This window comes from Cariama cristata, unplaced genomic scaffold (genome assembly GCF_000690535.1).
Source record: "Cariama cristata isolate BGI_N322 unplaced genomic scaffold, ASM69053v1 scaffold3424, whole genome shotgun sequence".
Lineage (NCBI taxonomy): Eukaryota > Metazoa > Chordata > Aves > Cariamiformes > Cariamidae > Cariama > Cariama cristata.
Genome location: NW_009611074.1, coordinates 44520 through 56123, shown reverse-complemented (window position 1 = coordinate 56123; position 11604 = coordinate 44520). Strand labels below are relative to the sequence as shown.

Here is an 11604-nt window from a genome sequence, read left to right as displayed (position 1 = left end):
GGAAACCGAGGCGGGTTCGCAGTTTCTTGGGGTCCTGAGCGGTGGGGAAGCTGGGCGGGCCGCGGTTCCCTCTCTCCTGTACCTCATGGTCCGGCCCGGCCCGGCCCCACCAGGCCGGTGCCTACGCAGCGGCCGTGCTGCCTTTCGCCGGCGGTCTGACCGCGGTGCCCAGATGTAATCGGCAGCGGAGCCCGTCCTGGGAAGGTTTCTGCTCTGGGAGGCCCGCCGGAGGCATTGCGGTCGACTAAGCTGTCGTCGGTAAGTCTGCAGGACTGGCGGGGCAGCCGGGCGTTCCCTTGGCTGCAGCGGTTGCTCCTTCCCTTGTGGAAGGCTGTTACTAGCTCCTGCGGCCTGGGATTGCGAGTGACAGCGGTGGTCAAGATCTGTTGCTCTCCTTCGTTCCTTATCCATTTCAGAGCCCCTCTGTGCAGGGTGAGAGGTTTGGTCCAGGGGCTTGTGTACTGCAGTAATGCCTTCAGTGCCTGTTTGCCTTCAAAAGAAGGGAAATGCAAAGAATTAAACTTAATTTACGTATAATAAACTTAGAATAGAATAAATTTGGGAAAAACGCTGTCAAGTCTTTCTTCCCTATGTCTGATACCTAGAGATAGAAATGTATGGATTTATGTGCTGGTTATTACTCATATGCAGACTATCCTATGACTAGTAATGGACTTAGGCTGTTTGAGTCAGTAAGGAAAGTATATTTCAGAGTAAATGAGCCTCTTCTAGAACACCACTGGTTGTCCCAGTGCTCAAAGTAAAATCTCATGAGCAAAAGTTCATTAGTCATAGGAACGCTGAGCGAAACATTATTTTCAACTACAGCCAGAACACAAACTATACTGGCTTACATCATGAAAACAGTGCAGGTCTTTTGTGTTCTGCTGTTATGAAACTGTAAATCCATACCAAAGTCAGTATGACCCTGGAACAGCAGTGGTCTTGTCTCCAAGAGCTGTGCTGTTTACTTTATATGGGTGAGGCAGTGGAACGCAGAATAACCTCTGTCCTTTTGTGTTTGCCTACTTCTGTTTATGAGGAATTTGGCCAGTACTGTATAATGCTTTCCTGCTGTAAGCTCAGAAGTAAATACAAAGTGCAAGCACCAGGGTATTCCTGCCACAAGTCCTTGAGGCTAACACATAAGACAGCTACCACCTCGTGTGCGGACTGTTGGCTTTGGGACAGTAAAGCTATGTTATGCTTGTTCCTGGGTTTATTCTCAGGGAGGGTTCAAAGATGACTGAGCCAGGCTCTTTACAGTGGGGTCCAGTGACAGAATGAGAGGCAATGAGCACAAACTGAAACACAGGAGGTTCCCTCTGAACATCAGGAAATGCTTTTTTACTGTGAGGGTTACTGAGCTCTGGCACAGGTTGCCCAGGCAGGTTGTGGAGCTTCGGTCCTTGGAGGTATTCAAAAGCTGTCTGGACATGGTTCTGGGCAGCTGGCCCCAGATGGCCCTGTTTGAGCAGGAAGGTTGGACCAGATGACCACCAGAGGTTTCTTCTAACCTCATCCATTCTGTGATAAGATCCTTCACTGAATTCACTCGAAGTGGAGCTCAGAACTGGGAATGGTACTCCAGGTGTGGCCTCGCCAGTGCTGAGTGAGTACAGAAGAAGGATCACCTTCTTCCTGGCAACGCTCCTAATGCAGTCTAGGATGCTCTTGGCCTTTGCCATGAGGGTGCGTTGATCACTTATGGTCAGCTTGTTGTCCACCATGATCCCCAGGTCATTCTCTGCAGAGGTGCTTTCCAGCTGGTCTGCCTCCAGCATGTACTGGTGCATGGGGTTATACTTTCCCAGGTGCAAGAGTTTGCCACGAGGTTCCTGTTGGCTCATTTCCCCAGCCTGTCCAGGTCCCTCTGGATAGAAGCAGACCCATTTGTGGGGTATCAGCCACTCCTTCCAGTTTTGTGTCAGCTGCAGAGTTGCTGAGGATGCAGTCTGCAGTGATAGCAGCCAGTTGCCTCTGTACTACTGGGGGCATCCTGTCAGGCCCCGTGGACTTGTGTATTACTAGTTTGTGCTCCCTAGTCTGGTCCTCTTCCACATAAGGTAAGTCGTCTTTGCTCCAGACTTTCCCTCAGCTGTTGATGGACTGGGATTCCTGAAGCCTGGTCTTGCCACTGAAAACTGAGGGAAAGAAGACAGTGAGTAACTCAGCCTTTTCTGTGATCAGGGCCCCTGCCACGTTTAGCAGTGGGCCCATGTTTTCCTTGGGCTTCCTTTTGCTGTTTATGTAAGTGTAGAATCACTTTTCATTCCCCTTCACATCCCTTGCCATATTCAGCTCACCTGAGAGTATCATTTAGAAGTAAGTTCAAAAGACATGAATCTATAAGACTTGAGCTCAGGTTATTAAAGTCCATGCCTGTGCAAGTAGGTGCAGACAGGCCTCTGTTCCTCTGTTTGCATTTTGAGGAGGCCAGCTGTAAGCCAAGCCCAGCAAGGCATGTTAGCTTAAGTTCAGTGTCAGGTTAATGTAGCCAGCCTGGACAAAGGCCAGGGAATCTTTTCTCAACATAGTCCATGTACACATTCTTGAAATTGTAGTGCCTGTAACGTGCAGATATGTGCTGAGCCCCATATCTATTTCTGCTTACAATGGATGTCTGCAGATACCTAGATTCTACTTTTTTCCATATTTCTAATACCACTTCTACTAATTGATCTATTAGTTCTATCAGTCCTAAATCATGTATCTTATATTACCTCATGTCACATTGCCGCCACATATTGTGCATTTGCGACTTTAAGATGCTGTGGCCTAGTGCTCAATGGGTAGATCATATCCACCTTCTTCAAATATTGGTGACAGTCAGAAAGAGGCATTTTAGAATTTGGATGACTGTTTTCTAAAATGTGCTTTTACCACTGCCAAAACAGCAGGTCCTGTTCCTCACTGGGGCATTGTGGGGGTGGTGTTTTACAAAACTATTAAATACTTTATTATTCTTATAATGAACCAGTAATTCCAGGTCTTTAAATGAGTCTTTTGTATTACCAGCTTGGTGAACAGTTGATGTTGACAGAAGAAATTTCTCTAGTAGGAAGTGTAAAACAATATTATTCTGGAATTCTGTGCATCAGTCTCACACGAGGCTGGCTGAGAAGTAAGCAAAGTACTAGTACTTTTTTCACTGGCTACTGTATTGATACAGTGTGGACAATCTTGGCTTTCTGGCAGTATGCTTCTTGAGTAGTTTCATCCTCTAGAACTCTTTGCAAGAGACTGTCTGAGGCCTGGCTTCTTGCCTCATGTCTTTTTGCTTCACTAACTGCTTCTCGAGCATTTTATTCTGTAGGCTGAGGAGACTAAGCTCATGGTGTACAGCATAAGAAACCAGGTCATGTATCTGCAAGAACAGGAGAAATCCAATTTCCTGAATAGGGAAGACTTTTCATTTTTTATGCGTATTGCAAATGAATGACTGTAATAATCCCAAAGTGTACTGTGTATGATGAAGAACGGGCTTATTTCTTTACTGTTGGATAAATTGATTTTCTTTCCTTCCCCCCCCCCGCCCCCTCTCTCCATCAAGAGTCTTGATTCATGCAACCTGTCAGTACCCAAGAGATAAAAAAGAATGGCATGAAGGACCTGTGTATGACTACTCTGCCTTGGAAACCTCTTCAGTACTGAATAAGCAGACCGATGAGCTACTTGGTGCATAAAAGAGGTTGGTGTTCACATGCCCTTTTCTGCTATTGGTACTCTAATGCGCGTTGTGATATTTTCTACTTCTGCAAAATCAAGTGGTTAGAAGGTGTGACTGCTATAGAAAAATAACACACTACTGTTCTATCCGTTGTCAATATTTCCACACTTTAAGTGGCAATCTAAGAGCAAAGATTTGCTTGCTAAGATAAAGGAGGTCAGGAATGAATGCATCATTGTAACCAGCTTTAGAAGCCTACCTCTAGCTAAACAGAGACATCTTGTCATATTAAGAGATTCCATTTGAGGGAGATAATTATTGTAATGTAAACTTGTTCTTATGGCTAATGTGAGTTTGCCTAGTTTCAGTTTGAGCTATTGGAACTTCTTTTACATTTGTACAAATTGTTTTGCCATTTACAGGTATGGACTTAGAGTCGGGACAGATCTATAGCTTTTCTGTTAAGAGATATGTCAAGTGTCACATGTGACTTTTCTTCATAGAATACTAGAATGATTTAGGTCTTAAGGGACCTTAGGAGTTCATTTGGTCAAACCCTCTGCTTTTAGCATGGATAACTTCAAAGTTAGATCAGGTTGCCATGAGCCTATTCCAGTATTTATTTTTTTTTTCAGATTGAAATTTTTTATGCTGCAACTTGTGTCCACTGCCTCATGTCCATCTGTTGTGCACCTTGTAAGAAGTGCCTGGCTCTTTCTTTAGCTACCTAATAGGCGATTATAGGGAAGAAAGCAATTATATTCCCTTCCTTACCGGCTGTTCTCAAGGCTGAACAAACCCAGCATTCTTAGGCTCTTCATATGTCTTGTAATCCAACCCCTAGTCATCCTGGGGACTTTCTGCTGTACTTCCTTCAGTTTGTCCCTGTCATTTTTGTGTATCAGGGAGCTTGAAAGTGGACACTGTACTTCAAATACCACCGTCTTGCAAGTGCTGAATAGAAGGGAATAATTGCTTCCCTCAACCTGCTGGCTGCAGTCTTATTAATACATCTCAGTATATAGTTGACAACCTCTGCTGTGATCACACTGCTGACTTATGTTGAGCTATCCACCAGCATCCCTAGGTTGTCTTCTGCAACAAAATTTTACATCCATCCAGTTGGTCCCCAGCCTGTACTACTACATACATTTCTTCCATCCCAGCTGTAGGGCTCTGTATTTGCCTTTTCTGAACTTCATGTTGTTTCTATCCATCTGTTTCTCTAGCCTGTTGAGATCCCTCTGGATGGCAGCTCTATACTTTGACTTATCAACTGCTCTTTAGAATTTGGTGAACTTATTGAGGTGGATTGCATCCCATTGTCTGGGTTAATAATGGAGAACTTAGTTGGCCACTCTCCCCAAAATGGCAAATTATGTATTGCTGGCTGGTACTGCTGCATTTTTCTCATTCTTCATCTCCACTTGCTGGATCAGTTTGGCCCCTGAATTTCAAGAAAAGGAAAGAAAGCATGCTAAGCAGCAGCCAGGGAATATATGCCCTCTCCAGACTGTTCTTCTGTCTCAAGGTCCCGTCTTTGTCACATATGTGACATGCAGAGGTCTCATCATCTCCATAATGTGACATAGTTGCATATAGCTGGCAAACATCAGGGATGAGTTCACCATTCCCACTACTTACTAACAGAAAGCTTTTTTTATGTATTTACAGGCCAAGTTTGGCCTGTAAAGGAGTGACTTCATTTAAGAATCACTTACTCTTCTTTTGAGTAAACTGAACAGATCATGGTTCTGTAATTTCGTTATTAAGAAAGGTCGAGAATGAACTATGAGGATGACTTGAAATTTGGTATAAAAATGTATTTCTCAATCATACATGTAGAGTGGTGAAGGTATCTTCATATGTCTTACTAGCACATCCTCTGCTTTTATTTTCAGAGAATCTGACTGCTTTTGTTAACATGATCATTTCTTTATTCTTGAGGTTTTACTTTGGCTTTTCTCTCTTGGCAGAGGAGATGTATTCCCTGTAAGCCTGGTCACCTCTATAACTTTAGAGATCAGCATGAAGGGATGCTTATTATTCTTAGCAGTTTTGACTCTGTAACTGTATTCTGATTCTTTGTTTTGTTTTAGGCTTAAGATGCTGAGCCGTTTGTCAGGTTTAGCAAGTACTGTTTTACAAGAACTGTCAGGTGATGATGGAAATGCAGTTACTGAATCCTCTATTGCTGTAAGTAAAGTGTTATCTAAAGACTTTCTGAACTTATTGAGAGTTAGTTTGGGGAGTGTGAATCATTTGACTGCAGTGAGAACTGTTTCCTGCCTCTTCATTGCTAGGCACTAGACTGAACTGTCATTCCACTGTGCTTCTCTTATATTCCTGACTTCTTAAGTCAGCACTTTTGTGGGACAGACCATATTTCCTTAGTTTCCACATCTCAAGGTGATCCTAGAAAATGAACTAGAATTAGGGTGAAGAAAGACTTTTGAGAGTACTAATAATTCTGTGTAGCAGAAAGGAGAGCTCTGCATGATTGGAAGACAGCGGAAGGCTTGATCTGTATTTTGCCCTTTGGTAGTTGAGACAGTAGGTAGAGTGAGTGGTGGAGTCTCTCCAGTGCCACTCATTTCAGATTTCCTCATGTTGTGTTCAGCAAAAGTGCTCTTTTTTTGTGTGTCGGCTCATGGGTATCCTGAACGTTCCCACTGGTTTCACCTAATTCTGTATAGTTCTATAGGCTACATGAAATGCTTGCGAGGAACAGAGTGCAGCATTTAGGAGCGGAGCGGAAGATATCATTTGGATGCTATACTGCAGTCTATTTAGACTTTTTTCATCCAGAGAACTCGTTTCACTGTTTCAGGTACAAGCTTTAGAGCCAGGAGCAGAAAGCATGGAGGAGGCACCTGAGGAGCTATTGGAGCGCCTAGCCCAAACAGAAAAACTAGTTGTTCACCTGAAGGATTTGATCCGAGAAAAGGATGCCCTGCTCCAGCAAAAAGAAACCATACTGAAGGTATAATTTCTTTCACCGGGGATCTGGGAGCAAGAGTAAAATGCTGCTTCAGCTTTCTGTGCAAGCCAGTCTCTGGTTTGTTTTGAACATATGAGACACCTGCACTACTAAATGCATCAATTCCAGAGAATTATTGGAATCCAAAGAATGGACCCTAACCCAAGAGATGTGGGATAGTTTCTGTTTTGCTTAGGCATAATTCCTTCTAGACTAGCTAAGTTACACCCAAGTTACGTAGCATTGTGTCTCGGAGCTCCTCAAGGCCCATTCAGTTTCCTGGTGGCTCTAATAAATACTAGTATTTTTTGTGTGAGGTTTTTCTTTCCCCACTTCAGAGTGTTTGAGACAGAGTAGGCTGTGCTGCAATGACCCAGCAGTCCAGTGGTTTATGGCATGTACTCAAAGATATGTATTGCCTACTCTGAGGCATGACATGAGAGAAAGTGCAGTTACTTGAGATAGTGTTGAGGGATTGCCTCTAGTAGAGGAAGTCAAACTGAGTTTGTACTAACTGCTAGGAGAAGTCCCTTGAGTGATCTGTCCCTCGAAGAGAAAGTACTAGAGCAGAAGCTAATTATTTTGCTGTATATAGTGTTACAGAGGAAATTTGTTTCCTGGATGTGTTTTAATTAGCACTGTTACTGAGGAGGCAGGTTTGGACAAAGAATGGCAGACTGGCAAATTCTGTAACTTTTCCAAGTGGTGCTTTCAGGGTAATGGCACTGGGATTTTAAATGCAGTCAGTTTGTATCCTTCTTTTACAGGAAGAGCGAGAGGCTGCAGATGCTAAGCTGATGAAGCTTAAACTTCAGGCCAAAGCCAAACTGGCCTCTCTGAACAAACGTATTGAGGAGCTGTCAAAGAAAGGATCACCGTTGCCTCCACAGACCTTATCAGAAGAGCAAGTGTATCCCAAGGTTGGAAGAACAGGGCTACTGAAAAGATGTTAGCCTCTATTGATAATCTGGTGCCACCCTACATTTTAGGTCCCAATGAGCTAGCAGGTCTTATCTCTCTTAAGAGTTAGCAGGATATTCATAGTTCCAGCAAGGATGTCTATGCTGTAGGAAGCTGGTCTGTCCAGCTTTCTTGTACTGCAGATATCCTTGGAGTGTACAACTTGATCTCCTCAGGGGTATGGACCAGTTTCACTTTGCATACCTTCAGTAATCTGTTGTAGCTAAGTTCTTTCCTGCAGAAATCACATGTCTATCTGAGCTTTAAGTTTCAAAATGTTATCTGTCATGTGAGTACAGCAAAGGAGAGCGAAGGTTGGCTGAAATACAAGAACAAGAAGGTAAGGAGGTCATTGAAATTGAAAGGCAGTAACTTAAATGTAAAAAACCATAACTCTCTATATTTTCTAGCCATGTAGCTTTCTGTGCTGCCACAAAGTTTTATGGTTAACAAACCCTAATTGTGTAAAGCTAGGTAAAACATGGAAGTGTCCTGTACTAAGACATTAAAGAAGCTGTTGACTACTGGCTGGAAACCCCCGTCAGAGCTGGTAATTTTTGAAAACTTAAAATTGTTCTGCTGATCACATAGTTTTCTTTAAAAAGTTAGTAATATTAGGTAAGGGAAGTGTGATAGAAGTCCAAACAGATTGCAGAACATCAGATGATGTTCATTAAACCAGAGAAGATAAGGGTTATTTGAAACGTTGGAAAAAAATTAAACTATTATAGGAAATATTAAAGGGTAAGTGTGAGGGTTGTCAGGTGAGAGGTGACTACTGATGGAGTAAAGATTGGTTCCATGATTTGTGCTTATTGTTTTTGATTGATGGCATCATAAAATCATAGAAACGTGCTACTGTAATTCACTTTACGATTTTGAGAATCTTTCTCAATGCAAAGCAGCATTTTGTTGTCATACAGGAAGAACTGGGCGATCTTGAGGATCGACATAACATAAAAATAAAGCAAGATTTAACAAGTGCAAGATCAAGCACTTGTGGTATCCTGGCACTATATACTGCAAGGCCCTGAAAAAAATCCCCTGGCTGCAGAAGTGAGGGCAGTGGCTTTGGCTTAGATCACCGTTCAAGAGAAATGATGTTAGGGCAGTTACCTGGAATATTATGTATGTGACCCAGAAAGTACTTTCTAGATACTTTCTTGTAAGGTTAGACCTGCTGAGAAGCTACAGATTCCTTTATTTATTTATAATTATAATTATTTCTACAAGTAGATGCTGTCTTGAGTAATGGTGGTATTTCCTAGACAGATAACCTGTCATCTGAAGATGACAAATTTAGGTTAGGGTTGCATGTTGTGCTGAGATATTGAACATTAGACGTTTCTTTTGGAAATCATGAGGGATAAATATAGTAAAGGGCTTGCTTTTTTTTTTTCCCAACTCCATGATGGGGCCCCATGGGAAGGCTGTATTTTGAATATCTAATTGGTACTATTGCTTGATGGGCTTTTAAGAAAATGCCTCATTTTCAGGAGAACCAAAATATCATCTTATATCTTTCTATTAAGTAGTGGATATTTGTATACACAACAATTGAAGCTCCTCTTAATTTGTGTTTAGCCATTTAAAAAGTTTAGATGTCAGAAAAGTAGCTTCTTGCTTATTCTTATTACACTGACTGTAAGTCCTTCTAAGAGCCTTCGTAAATTTTTCAGAATGGGTTTAAAGGACAAAAGTACTCTCTAGACTCCACATGTTATTGGTGATCTTTGATCCAATACCTGCAACAAGGAAAAGAAAAGAGATACATTTTGTGTATATTCACTCAAAAATTCCCAGCACTAAGTGCTTGAAGTAGTTGGGAGTGCTGAGATAATAACAATAGAAGGATGTTTTTCCTGCTTCTCAGTGACAGTGTTGATGTACTGGACCTAATATCTGACTGTGTGTTAAGTAGGTGTACGTGGTGGGCAAGATGCCATGCAAGGGTAGGCGTGATCTAGTTAAGTGCAGGCTTGGTGCATCCCGGATGGTCAGGGTCGCACTTATGCACCAAGAAGTGTTTAAGACAAATGCCCGCTCATCTGTCCACCACACATATCTACACAGAAATAGGGGAAATAGTTATTTAACATAGTTTAAAGAATCTTAGAAATAAGCATCTCGTTAGGAGTCAAGAGTGCAGTAGCGTTCTAATTTTTCAGTTGACCAGTAATGCTGATCAGATTACTTTCTTCTGTTTCTTTTCTTCCCACTTCTTTCCTCTTGCAGTGTCAGCATAACCAAAATACAAATGAAGGGCATAGAGAGGAAGCCAAAGCACTAAAAGAGCAGCTCAGGGAGCAAGAGGAGATGGTTCAGGATCTGAAGAAACAGCTGGCACTAGCCAAAGTGAATCTGAAAGATGCTGAAATCAAGTATGCAACACAGGTACAGAAAACTTTTCTATTTATCAGTCTGTGTGTGCCTGTGGTTTCCCACCCCACCACTTACACTAGCATGATAGAATAGAATAGTTCATCTGGAAGGGACCTACAATGATCATCTAGTCCAACTGCCTGACTGTTTCAGGGCTGACCAAAAGTTAAAGCAAATTATTAAGGGAATTGTCCAAATGCCTCTTAAACACTGAGAGGCTTGGAGCATCGACCATCTCTCTAGGAATCCTGTTCCAGTGTGTGACCATCCTCTTGGTAAAGATACGTTTCCTAATGTCAAGTCTGAACCTCCCCTGATGGAGCTTTGAACCATTCCCATGCATCTTGTCACTGGAAAATTTAAGAGAGACAGTTGTTCCTGAGGACATGCTGCTGCTAGGGAATATGGCTAAATCCTGCAGTCTGACAAGAGGCAAGGTTGCCAAAGCTCCATGCACCCCAGTCCAGCCAGTAGTATGGGTGAGAATGTGTTCCCAGCAGGTGCGCATGTACAACTCCTGTATACGTATATAGATGGCCAGCCACATAGATAACACAGATAGAAGCACCCAGCACTCTCATAAACACAAACAGTGCGAACGACCTCACCCTGTTCCCCTCTGGCAGCTCAGATGAAAGAATAGTAAGAATACAGACAGATGTACATTGGATCTCACCAACAGCTGTGCTTAGACACTCACTGTGCCTGGTAACTGGCCCCTGGATCCAAGTCTCCCCAGCTGCTGGCACATGGACATGCAAAGTCCCAGGGTTTTTACTTTCTGGGATCTGAAATACTATCAGGTACTATATATGTATTAGTAGGATAAAGATACCATTAGACCAAGATGACATACAGGATTATAAAGCTGAAGACCTCATCACACACATAATATGCTGGTGCATGCTGAAAGCAAGACTGCGTGTCTGTCAAGCTCATAAGCTTCTTGTTTGTTTTTTTTTTTATTTTGTGGGTTATGTTTTCAGCTGAGCTCCCTGCAGGAAGTGATTCAGGAGAAGGAAGCTCTCCTGGAAGAGCAGGTTCACCAGCACCAAGCTGAATTGCTCAAGATAATGGCCCAGTCAGATCTGGAAGTAGAGATGCAGCAGGTATATTTGATATCATAATCTTATTATGGGAGGAGAAAGGAAAAAAAATTTACCAGTCTGAAGACACCCTGAGAGAGGAGTTCTCATCAAAGTAACTCGGAAGGGGTGAGAAGACATATGATTTGATTGTTTGGGGTTTTTTGGGATACTAGTTTGGACTTCCAGAGTCCTAGCTTCAATCTGCTGATTTGCTATCAGTTGAAAAGAAAGAAGAGTTAAAAAGAAGTATTAAATTATTGTGCTCCAGTTCCCTATTTGTGAAACAAAGGTGAGCTATTCCTACTGCACCAGGGTTCCAGAATAAATGTCAGCAAAAATGAAGTTATTCAGACTATTAACTTAACTCTGTTATGAAAACTAGGTAATGAAACCAGGAAATCTAGACTTTTTTTGTTAGCCTCCTAGATACTGGTATAGCACTGTCTCTCTCACAGAACCTTCGTACACTTCAGAGAAAACTAGAGGAGCAGGAAGCAGCTCTGCTAGGACGAACTCAGGTGGTA

General features: G+C 42.5%; 1 protein-coding gene across 1 annotated transcript in view; it reads left to right on the top strand.

The window, feature by feature from the left end:
• The first annotated feature begins 5776 nt into the window (after positions 1 to 5776).
• Positions 5777 to 11604, top strand: part of GOLGB1 (golgin B1) — a 41947-nt gene continuing 36119 nt past the window's right edge. The window contains 6 exon segments of the mRNA XM_009698089.1: positions 5777 to 5866; positions 6501 to 6653; positions 7418 to 7570; positions 9852 to 10004; positions 10979 to 11101; positions 11536 to 11601. Coding sequence (XP_009696391.1) covers positions 5777 to 5866; positions 6501 to 6653; positions 7418 to 7570; positions 9852 to 10004; positions 10979 to 11101; positions 11536 to 11601 — 738 coding nt within the window.